Source organism: Pongo abelii, chromosome 6 (assembly GCF_028885655.2).
Source record: "Pongo abelii isolate AG06213 chromosome 6, NHGRI_mPonAbe1-v2.0_pri, whole genome shotgun sequence".
Taxonomy (NCBI): domain Eukaryota; kingdom Metazoa; phylum Chordata; class Mammalia; order Primates; family Hominidae; genus Pongo; species Pongo abelii.
Genome location: NC_071991.2, coordinates 70570642 through 70590123, shown reverse-complemented (window position 1 = coordinate 70590123; position 19482 = coordinate 70570642). Strand labels below are relative to the sequence as shown.

Sequence of the window (19482 nt, the reverse complement as noted above, 5' to 3'; positions counted from 1 at the left end):
AAATAAAAGTATTCCTATTCAATGTAACCTTATGTAACTCCCATCCAAATACAGTTTGATGAAAAAAATTTAATAACAAAAGTATTCAGCTAATTGTGTCCTCTAAATACTAAGTTGAACAGTTTTGGATCAATCTGCTTTTTTGAAAGTAGATTCAAATTATCTTTACTGCAGTGTTATTTCTCCCCTAGAAAGTATTCTTAAATATTTAATGAGACAATTAAAAACACTCATTTTACCATATCATGCCCTTCCTTCCTGTCTGTTTAACAATATAAGTTAAAATATTCTACTAACATATTTTCCTCCACTTCTTTAGTAAAATGGCATTTTTCTAATGAGAATAGGCAATGGGGAAATGTTAAAATCTTCACATTACCGAAATGGAAAGACTGACTGAGATACTCGTAATTTTTCTATTCATATCCAACTGGCTCTCATTATAATTTACTGTGTCTGTTTCCATTTTATTTTCCATTGCAAAGAGGACAAAGTTTCTTTCTTCCTAATTTGTCTCCAATTCAGCTGGGAGAAGGATGAGCAGGAAAAACTTATGCGCTAACTTCCCAGGTCTCCCCTGAACCAAATGTGTGCAATCAATTAATGTACATAAAGTGCCTATTATCTTTAAGCCATGGTGGCTGCGGATTGCTATGGGTACCCCTTCCTCCCATTAAAAACTAAAATCAAAAAAACAAAAAACAACCATATCTAAAAACCTGTGTTCGATTTTCTTTATTTCTCATCCTATTACAAAATTGAAACTCCTAACGTTTTCATAAGCAAATACGCAATAATAAATAGATGTAGATTTTAGTTGACTTTTTAGTCAATTTGAATTGTTTCTACTTGTTTTTAAGTAGAAATGGGAATCTCAAAGTAAACAGATTTTTAAGCATGAGCAAAGTATTAAATCTGAACCCAAATACTCATTAGGATGAGTTTTCCTTTTCTCCCTAAGTCAACATTCATTTTATAACTATATGAGATTATACAAAAATTCATGCTGAGTCCAATATATCGAATTATTTTCAAACTATGTTTTGAAATGTCTTTCAGAGATATTTAATTGTTAGAATATTTATAGACATCACTATAAATTGTCAAGTAAAGGGGAATGAAAATTGTGTTTTAAGTTATATACTGTTATGAACAAATAAATATCCCACTGAAATAGATTATAGTCTGTAAGGCATTTCAAAATAAAATACAAAATCTTGATGTAATTTTTAGGGGTAGATAAATGGAGAAAAAGACTAAATGTATTAGAAAAATCAGAGAATTTAAAGAATTTAGAGCAATGATGATATTCCACAAGTGGCAGAAGTTGAATATCCAATATGGATATAGAGGAATAATATCAATCAATTAGCAACCATTATTTTACATAATACTTCCCTCATTATTATGAGTTCATTTTCAGACAGTCACAACACTAAAGTATGAGATAAATAAAATTGTGGATATTATTACATGTAGTCTTTCAGTTAGTTAATTTGATCTGTTTGATTCCAGATTCTGGTTTTCAGAGAGGTCAATCAGATAAGAACTATCTTTGCATTGTATTGCAATGCAAAACATGTCTACTGACAAAATGAATATAAATAGTTTTCTTAGTTTCTGAAACTCAGTATATCTGATTTTGGTGAATAAAGTTTTATGGAAATATCTTACATTAATATTTTTTAAATTTTACAGTAATTTTTTTTGAAAAAAATCTCAAATTTACAGAAAAGTTGCAATGACTCTCAATTAACTTTTTCCCTCAACCACTTGAGAGTAAGTTGCCAAAATTCTACTCCATCACTACCACTCCCATTTACATTAGTATATCCTACATATGAAAACATTCTCATATATATACATATATATACATATATATACACACAATACAATCATCAATAACAGAAAACTAATATGATTTTGGACTAGTTTTGTGGAAAAAAACTATTATTAGGACAACTGATGAAACCTAAATGGGATCTCAGGTAGCAATCTAGTTAGGTACCAATGTTATATTCAAGCTTACTAATTCCCTTTTGGATTGTATCCAATCTGTCTATGAATTTAGAATTTTTACTTCCACAAAACAATTGTGAAATAAGATGTAAAACTCAGTTATTCTGAAAATACATTTGCTGCCATCCTAAAATATTGTGTCCTTTTTGTTATAGATTTTGGTGGAGTAGGAGGTGAAAGACAAAACACAACTATGTCAAAAATTCTGTAGGCTTAAAACTATTCATTCTTTGAAGTACATATTTATACAGCATTTGAGATCATCTGAAGTAGAACAGCATGTAGTACAGATGACATCCTAGTTGATTTGTTTAAAGGATGAAAGAATCCTCAACCTGCTCTCAATCTCCCAAGACTCTTCCATTGTGCTTGAGACTCTCTATAGAGCCCTGTGTCTTTTCAAAACAGTTAAACAATAATTGAGATATAGTAATATGGTTTCACACACAAAAAAATACTGATGAAGAGAGAAAGTGTCTAGGAAAGATTTTATAGCATCTGTGGTAGTTGAAATCTTGAAGAATGGTTATAAATTTGATGTGCAGAGCATTCCAGGAGACTGTTCACACTGGATTCTCCACCATACTGAATAGAATTCATCATGTAAAATCTTATTTAATCACATAAAGGGGCAGTTAAAAACAGTACATTTAAAGAGCATGATTTTAGAGTTAGACTGGTTTTGGATCCCAGTTCAATCACTTCTCTCTATATACACACTCTGTCCTTTAATGATCTCATCTTATCTGATGACTGCCATCAATGCCTTTCACTCCCAAATTCATGTCTGTCTTTTCTTCTAATTTCTAGGTTCACATATTGGTCTACCTACTTGATATTTTTATTTGGATATCTAACAGCAGCAGCAATTTCCCTCTAAACATTCATACAGATGTTACCCTATCTCAGTCAATGGCAATTTCATCATTTCAGTTGCATGGTCCAAACTATTAATATCTTGGAGAAGTTCCTGATTCCTCACTTTTCTCATAAACCCTGTAGTCAATTCATCAGCATATCTTTTGATCATTCCTCAAAATATATGTAGAATCCCATCACATCTCTCTACCTCCACTGCTCCTTCCTAATAAGCCTACATCCTATAACCCCTGAATAACTTCAACAGTAATCTACTGGACTCTTGGCTCCCCAACAATCTAATCTTTATAAGAGTAAGCCTTTTAAAATATCATTCAACCATGTCACTCCTCTGCTTATCTCTCCCACCAATATCTTCTCATCACACTCAGATCAAAAGTCAGTCTTTATTGAAGCCTTCAAGCCTTTAAAAATTCTAGCCCCTGTTACTTCTCTGAATTACTTGCTATCACTTTGCATCTTGCCCACCCTACTCCAACTACAGTTCTTATTGGCCCTAGGCATATACTTACCTTAGGGCTGTCCATTCCCCATATATCCAAATGACCAACTGCTTCATCTCTTTTAAGTCTTTACCCAAATATCACTTTATTAATGGGGCCTAAACTGGCCATTGTTCTTAAAATTATAGACAATTCCGACTCTTAGCCCTGATATTTCTTATCTTACTCAGCTCTATTTTTACATCATTTATTATCTACCATTTTATGTATATGGAGATACTCAGTTTAAAGGTTGCTATAATGCTCAAAACTATAGAGTAACAATTCTGGATTTACATAGAGAGTTAGAATGTCAATGAAGTGCTAATTATGAAACAGTCAACAGGGTTGAGAATTCTAAAATGAGCAAAGGACATACACACACACGTACACACACACACATCAAAGAAAGTGAATTGATTATATAGAGATAATTAATTTAATATACATATATACTATACAGTTACATTTAGTGCATGGGTGCATGGTTTATAGTCTTGGTGATTACAAGAATAAGATATTACAAATAAGGAAGATGAAATAAAGTGGCAGTTTTGTGAGGAAAGACACTGGTTAAGTTTTAGATATTTAAGCATAAGGGTCCTCCTTTCTTTCTTGTGCTAAAAGTGTTACAAACTAGATTCGTTACTTCTTAAATGACCCTTTTATTTGGAAATGTTTCTCAAAGAATATTTAGGAACAAGGTAACTTCAACATAAACACAGTTTAAACGATTGTTCTGTTTTTCTCCTTATTTCTTCACATGTGGGAGAGCCATCTGTAATTTTATATCTCTTGCATGTTAAGAAGTCGTAGTTTCAATTACATTTGATCATATGTATTAAGTGTAAACCTATGGTGTGAGTGATGACAAAGACAGAGTGCCTAACCACCTCTATTTGAAGTCCCCTAGGACTTGGGTTAATTAATGAGACTCATCCTAAGGTTATACATGATCTATTACTTCCTCTAATTAGAAATAATAATCCTGATCATTATGCTGGTTAGCTGGAAAGAAATAAGATGAATGTGCTTAACTATGATTAATAGTCTTCTTTAAGCAGTGTAGATCTCTTCTGTCACTGAGTTATATGCAAACTGGGCTGCAACTCAATGCTTTTTAATGATATATATTTTTTAAAGCTCATGGAAAAAATTAATTTTATGGTAGATCTTTTTACCTTTCTTGATAATAAACAAATATTTTGGTATTTTAAAATTGATAAATACAACACAAAATTACTCTTTTTTCATTTTGCATATAATAGCTATCCAGAACTTTATTCTTGTATTTTTTTTTCTCCAAAACTATGTGGCTATATATGTGTATTCTATTTTGGTCCTTTCTGCTGAGGTACAGCAGACTTTTGCACATGATTATATACCAACTTTTTTTTAATTCAAAAAATTATTACTACACATATGGTATTTTTTTAACTGGTGTTTTGTTAGGGCTGATTTCTATACTTGTCCCACTCACAATTTTAGCTGACACTTTTATATGCCAAAGAAAGTTATAAAAAGTTATTATCTCGTTAGAGAGATGAAACACATCCACAAAGAATGTTAATCATCTAAGATTTTTAATGTGACTAGTTGTAATAAGGTCAAATATTTCAGATTATTTTAAAATAGAAAATAAAATCAAACATATTACTATGTAGGTTTAAAACCTTTAAAACACTGCATGTACTATTTAATTTTGGTTTTGATGTCTGGGCAAATTGAGGTATGATTATGAAAATCTTGGAAAACTGAGATTAGAGGAGTTAAAATTCTGTTGCATACATAAATTGTATCTCAAAGCCTGCAGCAATATAAAAGTACATAGAAGAACAAGATGTTCAGAAGTTTAGCAGTTACATACATGTTAAAAAATTTTAAGCAAAGAGACAGGGTGTCTTGGGAGTGAAACACATAAACTCTAGTCAGATGGTCTTCATTCAAACCTTGGTTTTACCACTGACTGTGTCCTTGGGGTAGTTATCTTACTTCTGAGCATCAACATGATTTTGAAAATGATAATAATAATGGTATTGATCTCATATGTTTATTGAGAGAATTAAACAAGCTAATATGTATAAAATACCATCATAATGCTTAAGCTATCCTATTTAACAAATGATATATGCTTCCCATATGTGATGAGAAGTATGTGCCTAGTCATGTGAAATACAATTAGATTTCAGAATTAGGCTTCTCTTTCATTAATTTCATTCCAGGAACCCAGAGTAGCTGAAGATTTAAACTTATCAATATTAGCCATCCATGTATTGAATTAAAATGTTGATTTTTTCAATAAAAATTTTATAGGATAATTTAATTAATAAATTTTTCACTAATAAAATTGTGGATAGATTTTATATTTGACAGCTCCTATGAAATTTCTAAACATATGGATATGAGTTCTAAAATGTACATCTTGATTTACTTTTCTATAATTAAATTTTCTGTTCTCTAATATATAATAATTTTATTATTCAGAATTCCCTCCTTTTATATTTGAGTTCAATAATTTATGAAAAATTTTCTATTCACATTGGATTTTTAGATAAAAACAAACAGTAACTTAGTTATCAATATTTAATAAATTGTTATTCAATTTTAATGACATATTCAAGATGATAAACAAGCAAGCATTTAGGCATCTACTATGTGCCCTGAACTGTGTTTTCATATTGAAAAATACAAAAGACATAATTTATAGTATCAGAAATAAAATAAGAAATAAAAAAAGATGATAGAAAATCAAATATAATGAATGCAAGTGTGTGACATAATGTCTGTATGTTAAATTGTTTGTAAATATTCCCAGAGAATGTGAAACTTGAAGTATAGCCAGTTGGAATGCAAAAACATAAGTAGAAAAACATACTTAAATCCACAGTTTCATAAATTAAGCCAACTTTATTGACCATTTTTCTATTGAAGTAAGAAATACAGGTAAAAAACAGAGGCAAGTAAATGTCATACATTCACCCCATACAATGTCTTAAATGTTATTCTTGATGCCACAGACTATAAAGATAACTTACACATTTTTATATAATAGTATAAAAAATTACTACCTGTTTGTTTAACCTAGATATATATTGGAGGTTTAAATTTTGACTTAAAAGTTTGACTTAAAAATTTGAAAGCTAGAATATATTACGATAAATTCTTTATTATTAAAAATTATTTATTTAGAAAAAAATGCATTCAGAGTTCATTTTCTTCTTTCCTAAAGACTTTTTTGCTATCAAAGTGATTCTTCATATCATACCCATACTAAATATAAATATATAGATATAAAATATATCTGTAAATAAATAACACATATGTATTTAATAAGTGTGTATATTTAGCAATAATTTGCAAATCTTTCAAAAGATCTCTTGCCAATTTGAGTTTAAATGGAGATAAAATCATAAATGATTAATTTAACCAGAATGTTACTCTGTCAATCAACCGTAAGACTGACATCTTGATAAATTAATAAAGATCTTTCTGAAAGAGTCTACTACGCTAATATGCAGATTAAACAAATGTGTTGATAGCTGAACATATGCCCCTTTAGAGCCTAGAAGTATCAAATATGAAACCTACAAAAATTTTGATTTAAAAAATCATACCTGCAGGCCTTGTCCATCTACAGTAACAGAGTTGGCTCTTTGCATTTTATTCTTGTCGATCAATTTGTTTGGCTGCTGGGAACCACTCTTTTCCTTTTTCACTGTTGATTGTCTTTCCTGTAAAAAAGAAAATTTTGATAAAAATAAAAATTAGGAAAATAACATAATAAAATGTTAAGTTGTTTTACTAATAGAAGAGTTTCATGGTTACAAACACAGGCTCAACTTTCTAATTTGAAGTTCCTAGTGAATAATATGAAAGCTGTTGTTTTCAACTGGCTCAATATATATGATAGCTTCATGATCGAACCACCATTTAAAGAAATAATGAGAAAGAATACCAAATTGTATTATCCCTATGTGCCCAATTATGACTCTTTATCAAAAGTTACTAAGGATTACTAAAGTTGATTATTTTCATATGCAATGATACAGATAAAGGGTATAGGATTATAATTTAAAGAATGTGGTATTGAGTACTAAGAAAAGCTTATAAATACATGCAATATTGAAAATTATTTTTAATTGCATGATGGACTTTTAAGCTACTATTTATATCAAAAATAGCATATATCTTAAAACTGACATTCCATCCCAGCTAATTACTTTGTTCCTCATAGTAAAAAAATTTCTTTTAGGAGTTGCCTGCTCCCTGTTTCTATTTCCTCTCTTTTCACTCTCTCTTAACACAACCCAATCAACTTGTATCACCATTACTCCACCAAACTATCTTTTATTAAAATCACCAATGACTGTCTCAGTTTCACATCTAATGGTCAGTCTTCATCTTCTCAAACCTTTCAGCAGCATCTGACAGAATTGATCTCTTCTTACTCTTTGAAAACTTGCCTCACGTGGCTTCCAGGACACTTCTTTCTCTGAGCTCTCTTCTTCCTTCACAACTTCACCCTCATAGTCTCTTTTGCCCATTGCTTCTCCAGCTTTGCCACCTGTAAGACTCAGCCTCTTCCTTGGACCTCTCATCTTCTCTATCTACCCTCACTCCCTAGGTAACTTCATTCATCCCCACAGCTTTCAATTTCATTTTTATGAAGATTTCTAAATGTATAATTCTTGTTCTGATTTCTACCTGAGCCTTAATTTCCACATGCAGATACTGTTTCTATATGTCCACATGAAGGCCTAAAACACAAAATTGTAAAATGTCCAAGATTAGTTTTAAAATTTCCTGCCTACTCTGTCCCTTGAAAATAAATCTCAAACTGGATGACTACTCACCACCTGCCTCATTACATGGTTTAAACAGCCATTATCTTTTTTTGTTTGGATTATTGTAACTATCACCTAATGAATCATTCTACTTCCATTTTTGTCTCCCTACACTCAGTTCTCTACACAAAAGCCAAACTCATCCCTTTTTTTACCCTACTGCAGCTGCACTGGCCTCCTCATTGTTCCTTGATCATAACAATCATGCTTTAAATTCAGAGCTCTTGCAATCATTCTGCAGTCTGCTGGAAAACTTGCCACTGCACATTTGTTGGCCTTGGTCCTGACTTCAGGATGTGGTCAAATGTCAGAGAAGTTTCTCTAGTCCCTTCAGCCTCCTTTTAAAACATCAATTATTACAACCTAAAGTACTATTTATTTGATTTGTTTAATTGTCTGCATTCTTTCATCTTAATCAAAGTTCCATAAGTAAAAGAACTTTCTTTGTTTCACTGGTCTATATCAGATCCTAAATCAGTGACCAACAAAAGTCAGGATAAATGAATGAAGAAATAAATGAAAACTTTTTAAAAAAGTTTTCTAAGTTCTTGAAGCAACTGTTGAGAAGGATTCTTGGGGATTTTAGGCTTGATGTGAAAAATTGTCCTAATTGATTGGCAATGCATGCCATGGGTGCTTAAGTGCTTTAGTGCCACACATTTCCTTTCACTTACTCAGCTATATATATTTCCTAGTTCCTATATTTACTTGTTAGAGTACCATTTCAATTTCTGTAATTTAGAAAGATAGGTTTTTATTTGTGCAAATGTATGGGATAACTGAGAAATGTTTTACATGTATATGATGTGTAGTGATCAAGTAAGGGTATTTAGAGTGATCATCGCCCAAGTACAATACATTTTTTAAGTATAATCAACCTTCTCTGCTATCAAGCATTGAATTTATTCCTAGAAAGACATTTTTAAATAGCTTTGAAAGTAAAGCTGTTTTTAAATATACTAGGGCTAGATGGATCAGAAATCATCTCTGACTAAAATAAATGCTAATCCGTATAGTCCATTTACCTTGCAATTCCATGGTGCAAAAACACCGAATATATTTTGTGTGTGGCTGAAAATGGATGCTGTAATAGGATTCCTGAAATTCAAGTTGTTTGGAAAATGATGTGCTTTCATATAAGCATAATTTCTGGCAAAAATATTGATTTTTAAAAGAAAGTTCCTTCTTTTTAAGTTTGCAAATTATAATTTTATTCATAGATAGTTAAATGGCATAATGTATATAGGCGTGAATTATTAGATGAGGTTTGGAATCAGAACGCCTGAGTTGAATCTCATCCCTACTACTTAAGTATTATGTAACCTAGAGGGTTTACGCTTTAGCAAAATGGAGATGGTGATACCTATTTCTCAGAGTTGTGTAAGGTTTAATAGAAAATGTATAGTCCATAATATTGTCACTACATTAAAGTATGTATTCAATATAAAAGTTACTATGAATGATGTAAAATAGTTGTGGTTGCCTTTTTGGGTACTCATCAACATTGTTTTTATATTTCCAAATGTGTGTGTGTATGAAAAAAAATTCAGTGGTTACATCAGGAACATATTTAAAATTTAAAAGTTCAATGCTTATATTTGAAAATGCACAGCTTGTGTTAGCTGTTCAAAAACTTAATGCTGTTGGTGAGTGTGGAAATAATTTACTCCAGCATTCTTGCATGCACATATATAAAACATGGCATCAATATTTTGTAAAAATCTGCAATGTGAAAGATATACCTTAATACAGTTATTCTTCTTAATTATCCAACAATTATTGTTTGACATTCAATTTATAAAATGCTTACACTTGAAGAATTAAATAAAATTCAATTTGATTAGTTACAAGGAAACTGGGAGCTTGCACCAGATTATATATTTATGTTTTAATGGAAATTAAACATGCAAGTATATGTTTTTAAAGAGCTACGAAACCATCTATTAATATTACTTTACTCTTGGCCACACATATAGCTACGGAAATTCTTGTGTTCTAAGAACCTCCAACTGGCACAGATAGCAGTTGATTAAATGGCGTCATGTCCCTCCAAGTAGTCACCCCCCTAAGTAAGCTGGGCAGGAGACTAAACAATTGCTTTAGTGTAAACAATCAGAAATAATACAAACAGGCTGTGTGTGGTGGCTCACACCTGTAATCCCAGCATTTTGGGAGGCTGAAGCAGGCAGATTGCTTGAGCCCAGGAGTTCAAGACCAGCCTGGGCAAAATGGTGAGACCCTGTCGCTACTAAAAATGCAAAAATATAGTCGGGCATGGTGGTGGACACCTGTGGTCCCAGTTACTCTGGAAGCTGAAGTGGGAGGATCACTTGAGTCTGGGAATGGAGGCTGCAGTGAGCCAAGATTGTACCATTGAGCTCCATCCTGAGTGACACAGTGAGACTCTGTCTCAAAAATATATATATATATAAATAAAAACAAATTTTAAAACCCTAAATTGAGTTTTCAACTCATGAGATTTCATTTATGAAATCCAGAATTATGAGAAACAGGTATATAACAAGTTAATTTTTAAATCCTCAGTGTATCCATCTGTCTGTGTATTTTATTATAGTATCTAGATAATACTAAAATGGTAAGCATTCATTTAAACACAAACACACAGACACACGCATCAAGAAAACCAAGTGATTTCTTTGGGGAAAAATGCAAATGTGTGGAATTTGTGGAATTAATCCAGTCTAAAATCTTAAAAACAGGAGAGCCTCATCACTATTTAATTTTTCTTCTATTTCCATTGAGAAAATTGTCTCTCCTTTTTATATGAGGGACAGGAAGGGGGAGGCAATTGTATCCTTGAAAAATTTCCTGTCCACCAGGTTTCACTAGCTTTTTTGGGGAGGTAAATTGACCCTGACTGGCAGACCTCTATTATGAGATTTATGAGAGTTAATTACCAACGTTGAAGTTATTGAAAAGTTTCAGAAAGAGCTCACCAATCTTAGGTTGCACAATCGTTCGGGATAAAATTGCTCTCTGATAATAGGGGACAGTGTTTGCCATTTAACCTTCAGTTTCTTTCTTTAAGTTTTGGGGCTCTAAACCACAAAATAAATTACATTGTTGTAATTAAGGCAAATTTCCTTCTGCCAGATAAATCATCCTAGATATACAAAGAGTTGGAAAATTGTTGCTTTAATCAATAGAAATTATTCAAACACTGAAAAGAGCTACTCTAACCAAAAAAAAGTCATGAAAGAAAACAGAACATATAACTACAAAATATAAAATAAGTTATTGATATTCGAGCATTTTCAAATATCAACCATTTGTGTTTGCTATGTAGACATTTTAAACATAGAATTCAGTGTTTTGTGATCCGTAGACTCCACAAGTAGCACAACAGATCTTAACTGGGGAATATATTGTATTAGAATTCCAAAAGAATAATCATCATCATAAACAGAGAAGAAAAGCCAAAAAGACCATTCACAGAAAATAGAAAGATGAAATAAATAAAATAAAAAGACCTCACTTTAAATATGTGCTCTAAAAAAAAATCTTTGTCTATATCATGCTGATTCTCAGAGGTAGAGTATTTGTACACTGGTGAAAACTGCTTTCACAAAAGGGTTGTTTACCACAATACTTAAGCCTGCTGTTATCGATCGCTGGCAAACTGCAAGCAGCAAGTGATGATTACCTCAAGAACAGGGTTTTCTTCTTTTTGTCCAGTCTCAGCATGAGAAACTGGCAGCAGCAAAGCACCTCCACTGGTACAAAGCTACAAAGGCGAGTGCTTTCCTGCCAACAGCATCCATCACTTGTATCGTAGAACTTACTTTCCCTGCTACTATCGCACAACTTGCCTGAATGGAGACTCAGTCCTTTCTGCCACTGGAGCTAAGCCACATGAATTTTCTGGAAACCCTAGAGTTTTTAACCCAAGGTATCACATAGATTCACAGCAGTTAAGATCTCTCTGATGCAGAAATGTTATCACATTCAGCGGGGCTTACGAAAGTTCAGTCTGAGACACCAACTTACTAACAAACTGCAAAGCTGCACCTTTAATCAATACGGACTTAATGTGGGATTTGAACATTTTAGTGGTTGAAGGAAACAAATTCATTTCAAAAATGATGAAGGCTTTAAATCTATTAGTAATCTTTGGAAATTGCAGCAAAACTATTTGCTGACTAGAAAAAACAGTTTTGATTGTTTTTAATTATAAAGTTTTAAACATAGATATAATAAACGATATAAGGTCTAAAGATTTTTATTTCTTTTAAACTTAGTTAAGTAAGTACTTTTAAAAAAAGCAAAAACAACTTTTTGTAAAGGCAAAAGTATGAGTTTAGAAGCCAAATTGCAGCTTTGTCTTTTATTTCTGTGTAAGCTTGGGCAAGTTATTTACCATTGCTATGTTACCATTTATTTTAACTATAAATTGGAAAGTTTATGTTAGAAAAAAGTAAGAAAATTTAGATAAAAGTACTGACATAAAACAGGCACTGAGTTAATGGCAATGATTTTAAAGTATAGATAAAAATTTTATTTATTTTATTATTAAGTTAATCACAGGTATACTGCTTGGTCATAGCAGTAAAAGGTAAGTGTTATAAAGAAGTATGATTTATTTAACATCCTGTACTTTATTTGCCCACTAAGCCACCATAGCTGAGAATAATTGCTGTGGTGATATGGGTGGTGTCTTTTTGGGAGATGGGGGGGCAACAAAGCAGACAAAATGACAACTGGTCTTAAAGTACCTGGGGGTGTTAGTCACTTCCTACACTTGAAGGTACACTTGGCGACTTGATCCATAAGTCCCGGTTTTCACACATTACACATGGAGTTCATATTTTCTCCTAGGATAATTTTATCCTGGGTATAAACCACTTACAAGATTTCTGTTAAGGAAATTCTTAGTGGAGAGAATGAAATTTAGGAATAAGAGGGTCTATGCCAAAATAATTCAATTTTGGCTATGTGCTAGTACATGGCAGCACCATTACAAAATAATGTGTGTGTGTGTGTGTGTGTGTGTGTGTATAGTATACATACACATATATGTATGCGTATACTTTATATACAAAAGAAGACTTTGGGCTGGGCGCGGTGGGTCACACCTGTAATCTCAGCACTTTGGGAGGCTGAGGAGGGCAGATCACGAGGTCAGGAGTTCGAGACCAGCCTGGCCAACATGGTGAAACCTCATCTCTACTAAAAATACAAAAAATTAGCCGGCTGTGGTCACATGGGCCTACGATCCCAGCTACATCGGTGGCTGAGGCAGGAGAATCGCTTGAACCCAGGAGGCAGAGGCTGCAATGAGCCGAGATCGTGCCACTGTACTCCAGCCTGGGAGACAGAGTGAGACTCTGTCTCAAAAAAAAACAAAAAAACAGACTTTGTAACCAACCTCAACATTCCTTACTCTCCAATCCCTTTGTAAACCATACTGGCTGTCATCCACAGTAAACTGAAAGTAAGTACCATGAAGCAGCTCTCTTATGTTCACACTCATTGTCTCTTTCTACCACCTAAGCTAAACGCTCAACATAGTGACTTATTAGCCCTCAATCTGTTCATGCCAGTTCTAAGTAAAACTTACCTTGTAATTGTAACTGTGTAATTTAATTATTACTCAAATCATTGAATTTTGAATACAAAATGAAAGAGTCTTTATAAAAAATAAACTGCAAGCTTTAGAAAGACTAACACAAGTTGTGTGTGTGTGTGTGTATGCTTGTGTGTGTGTGTGTGCGTGTGTGGTGTGTATTAGGAGTGGTCAAATTAAGTTTAGAGAGAACAACTGTGCAAGCTTTGGGTATTAATAATAAAAATAGTGAGTATTTTTACATTCAGATTTCTTCACAGATGTTCTTGAGTTTTTGTTATACTTTAAAAGAATTGAAACTATCATAGGTGATAAGTTTGTGATATATGCAAGAAAGGCAAGATACCATTTCCAATTAGAAGATCTGTCCTCATAGAAAAGCCCTTAATCTTCAAAAATATAGCCAATGAATATAAATGTACATATTTTAAGTTAAACATTTAATGTATGTATATATCTTTCTATATGTTCTCCCACATATACTTTAACCACATTTTCCGTTAACCAAGGAGCAACTGTTCCTGATGGTAGAACATAAGGTTTCTTGTCTTTCTGTGTGTATATATGTGTATTCACACACTCAGCCATGCATATATCCATGCATGGGCTTAAGGAAATTTTTGGAACAACAAAGTTGAAAAATCTTATATAATGACTTTGAGGGATACTGGAAAGTTTAAGTTAATGTAAACCAATATATAGTGCCAGAAAAAAATAAGTATAGGAAGGCTTTTAAAAACTTCATATCAAACTAAGACTTTTTTCCTGAAAATTAAAAATATATATAAAAACAAAAATTTGGATCTATTTACTCAATCTATATGACACAAATTATATAACTGAATACACGGGGATGCTTTGGAGATTAACAGATCTAAAAAGAAAACTTTAGATCTCAAATGCAATGCCTATATTCACTTGATTGGGCTGGTAATAGGGGTAGAAACAAACTCAAGAACCTGAGGATGCAAAATTAATTCTCTCACACTTAAATAACCCAATGAAATAATAAACTGTCCTAATACTTTTGTCACTTGAGTGTGTAATTTAGCATCTCTATTTTATAATAATAATTGTGATAATAATGTCACTAACTCACTTAAAGAATATAAAATCTGTTTAACATTTTTGTAGATTAGAAACATTATATTTAAGTGTATCTCCAAGTATTTTTGAGTATGTCTCTGGTTAAAAATGAGAACTTTTTTTTTTTTTTAATTTAACAAAGAGGTCTACACTGATTAAAAAGCCATTTTTGGTGGGGAGAAAAGAGCAGTTATTACACTTTTTTACAAACATGCTATCCTCTAAATAAATTTATAATCTTATGTAGCATTCATATAATCAATACTTTCTAAAATAAGCAGATTTTAATTATAATTTTAGGGAAAACAATACCATTTGGGCATTTCTTATAGAGATAATAACAATTGAATTGGATATTGTCACAGAACAATGTGGAGGCTTTGCATCATCAATGCAAAGGTAAAGCAAAAATGTTACTGAAAATCATTGTTGTTGCAATGCTTACATTTTTATTTTCAAAACAAAAGCCATTTATTCTGACTATATTTTATTCTGATGTTTTTCTATACAATGGCATGGGCTAGGTGATTAATGTTGCATTCATTTGAAAGTGATGGGCACTTCAAAGAAAGCAAGAGTCTCTCAACATACTGCCATTGAAACTTATATTTTGATGGCTCAAAGAATAAATTGTTTTGGATTTCCAGCAATGTATCTACATTTTAATGTGAAAAAATGGGAATGGCACTATTTTTCTATGCTAGTAAAAACTATTTGTAAAGTTACCTTTATTTTTCTCTGTGAAGTCTAGGTCATATAACTTCTTGTTTTCTTAATGCTTATCACAAATATAGATAGAAAATTCTTCAAGTCTATCCCATCACTGAAAATATGAAAACCACCACTTCCAATTAGCAGAATATGAAAAAAATAAAATATAAAATGCTGGTATTCGAATGTCACTGAGCCAGCACAAAATGTTCTTTACAGCAATACAAGATGTATAATGACCTATAATTGTAAGTGTGAAAACCTGTTTTTGCTTACGCACCTCAGGAACTGAAACTCCTGAAGTGGGCAGAGTCTGCTGAAAAAGAGAAGTTCATATGAAAGCTGAAAAAGAGTCAAACTCAAAACAAATCAATGAAGTTTCTCATATCATTACATGCCTGTGAAATAAATGAGTAAATTAAAAATACATTTCCTTGGTATAATTTTACTGCTTCCTTGAATTAAATAATTAAATATCTTTTCATTGAATAAGAAATTACCTAACACAGAGTGGGTTAGGTTGTGAAATTATTTATCCAAAACACAACTTCATCTACCCAAAGCATGCTGATCAACATCTTTGGCCAGCTTTAGCTCCAAGTTCCATTCTCTTTAATAAATAATTTCCACTTGCCCCTTTACCCATCCCAATTTTCATTTTGAAATCCAACTCTCATTCTTTCCTAAAAATACTGTGTCTTTTGAACATAGACATAGCTTATGATGTTCATTTTGTTTTGTGATACTCTGGAAATAAGAAAACATATTCCATTAATACCAGTAAAAGAATAAAAACTATAATTAAATAAGTAGCAAGAATTTTACTTGAGAGTAATTTTTTTAAGATGGGGTTAAATACATTGACATTAGTCTTCACAACTGTGTTTTCCATTATCTACCACTACTACCCACTTTGTAGTTCATATTGGAAAGCCTTTTTTTTTTTTTTTGACAAGGAACGATAAAAGGTCACTGAATTCCAAAAGCCTGCATTCTATGGAAATGAGAACATAAAATACAAATTTGGATAATTAGTTGACAAATCACACATACAATACTAGATAAAGTTTCCCCATGCTGGAACGGGAGAAGAAAAGTTGGATGGAATGCCAGGGGTTCTTAGATATTTGTGTGTCCCTGAAAAGAAGGAGGTAGTCAGAATTCCCTTTTCCTCCCTAGATACGAGCTATCTGAGGGAGGGTCTGGGCAGTGCTAGATCACCAAGATGGGTATAAAAAATCTGAGAGTCCAGATATTATTATACTCCCTTACCCAGGAGAACTTTAGAAAGGCAGCAAGAACCAAAAAAAAAAAAAACAAAAAAAAAAACTAGCTGAATCTGAGATAGGTAAAAACCTGACACCCTCACAGCTGCGCAGAATAGAGATGGACTAAAAGCATTCAGTGTACTCAAAAGTGACACAGAAGGAGAAGAAGAGGTCTAGCACAGCCCCACAGAAAATTAAGGTGTTCAGGAATACAGCTCTATTTGGAAGATATTTCCATGATATAAGTAGAAAGTACTGTAGCTGCAGATTTCTAGTCAAAAGAAGCCATGAAGTGGAAGAGTATGAGCTCTGGCCAACTATCCATTCCACAGGAGAATCTAATGGAAGTAATTATTGTTGTTTTGAAGATGAATTGACAGTAGGTTTGGTAGAGCCTTTACTGAAAACTTCCTGATTTCAGTAACATTCTTGACTTCTGAGTCTAAATCAGTCTACATAACACCAGGGACAATGAATATTTGTTCTAGTTTCTCTCTGGGTCAGTTCAAAGATATTTGCCAACCTTATTATCATTCTTTCTTAGCTTCAGGTTGAAGCTTAAGGTCTGAATAAAATTGCAAGACATGGATATAGTCCTTCCATCTTTATCATAATATATACAAGTTTGTTCTTCTTCAAATTCAGGTCAGGAATGTAATCTTATGAATCCTTATACTATTCTGTGCCATGGACCCAGGAAACTCTCAGAGACTCTCAAGCAACCAAAATAAGAGACTTCAAGCAGCCTCCAGAGCATGAGTCAGAGATGCCTTTTACCTTAGAAGAGTGTATGCTTACTATGCATACATTTGCAGAGAGCAGGCACTGGAAAGCCAAGTGAAAAGATTATGGCTGTCTAAATGGTTCAGAATAACAACCAAATGCAATTCAAGAGCTTCAAATAGATCCTGGTCCACTTTCACTTTTACCATGCCCAAAAAGTAAATAAATAAAAGCAACAGAAGGCATTTTTGGGATAACTGTAGACATTTGAATATGGACAAGATAATGATTGATATTATGGAATCATTGCTAATTTTCTTAGGTGAGGGTATAATAATGTCATTAGGTAGAAAATTGTCCTTAGTCTTAGAAGGTGCTTGCTGAAATATTTAATGATGTGGTGTTATACTATGTGCAGCTTACTTTCAAAAGCTTCAGCTTTATATATATACACATACATATATATTTACATATAAAGAAGTATATATAAAGAAATTATGGCAACATAATAGCAATTATTGAATATATGTGGGAAATATATTGGATTTTTGTATTGTTAGTGAATATTTTCTAATAAAATTTGAGAGAAAAAAGTTCTTTCTACCTCTTCATTATATCCTTCAATGCCTAAAAGTGTGTAAAAATGTTTCTACAATGAAATAAAAATATGTACATTATCTCAGTGAAAACTATGAAGTTGCTAGAAGGTTGGGAGACAAGTCATGGGAGTGGGTGGGAGAGAAATAAGGAGCACTATTTTCATGGAAACAGAGTTCTCATTTAAGATGAGTAAATAGAGGTAAGTTTCTAGGCTGCTGGGAAAGAGGAACAGAGAGAGAGGGGGAACTGTTAAAGATAAATGAAAAACAAGGGTTTTTTGAAAAAGCAATATTTCAGTTAGAGCAGAAGCCCTTATTGACAGGCATTTCACTTTTCCAAATGTGTTCCTTTTGGGTCTCAAATGCAGAAACCCACAGTGGCCAAAAGATAATACAAATAGGTAAAACAGGTCCAGTGTTGCAAAGGCAAAGACTATGCCATGCTGGATAATAATCCTCCCATTTGAAGTTATCCAAAAAAGAAAAAGAAAAGACACTGTGGTATGAAATTGAAACCTAGCTACCACGTTGCAATTAATTGGTAATTTATGGATAACATACTTGAAGTCTTCCTCTTTCTCAGAGCAGCAGGGATATGAGATATCTACTGATAGAGAGCAAGTGAGGTTGGCAGAGAGGTGGTACAATGAAAAAGGTAATGAAACAGAGGTTTGTCACTTCTTTTCTGAAAATAAAAAAGCAGTTTGCTAAGGATGAGTAGCAGGATCAATCAACACTGATGACCCAGCTGGAGCTAGAATTTTTAAATATGTAAGAGAAAGCCACCAGCCCTAAGAATTTTCTTATGCAACACTCAGCCTTCTGAGAGCAACACTAGAAATTTACTCCAAGAATAAGAGTGACAAAACCAACATATATCTAACCTCATTTACAATCAAAATGTGTAAAGAGTTGTTTATTAAATGTACATGCCCATCAGTAGTTTATTCCTGTTACAATTAGCAAACCATGGTACTTAGATCTAAAAGAAAAGTAGAAACTTATTAGAAAATAAATTTAGCTATTGTATCATTTCTTTTCTTTACTCTCCTGTACTTAATTTTTAAATATCAAAGATGAGCAGAGTAAATGTTTTAGTTTTTTTGAAAATTATCATGAGTGCATGATTCTAAATGTAATATATTTTTAATCAGAATTAATACAGAAACTGTATATTTTTATTTAATCCAATGTGAGGTGTGACTACAGAGGAATGTGATTGATTTTATTTAATCAGTATCTTTTTAATATTAAATAGAATACACAGTACAGATAATTAGTTTAAAA

General features: G+C 32.4%; 1 protein-coding gene across 9 annotated transcripts in view; it reads right to left on the bottom strand.

Annotated features, from left to right (window-relative positions):
* DGKB (diacylglycerol kinase beta) overlaps positions 1-19482 on the bottom strand; it is a 743750-nt gene that overhangs the window by 459633 nt on the left and 264635 nt on the right. For 5 of the 9 annotated variants that reach the window (XM_024249734.3, XM_024249733.3, XM_063726066.1 and 2 more), the window contains 2 exons: positions 15886-15921; positions 6995-7111 (listed from right to left, as the gene is read on the bottom strand). In XM_024249734.3, the coding sequence (XP_024105502.1) occupies positions 6995-7111; positions 15886-15921 (153 nt within the window). The remainder of the gene's footprint in view (positions 1-6994; positions 7112-15885; positions 15922-19482) is intronic. The other 4 variants (XM_024249737.3, XM_024249735.3, XM_024249742.3 and 1 more) reach the window with 2 other exon arrangements.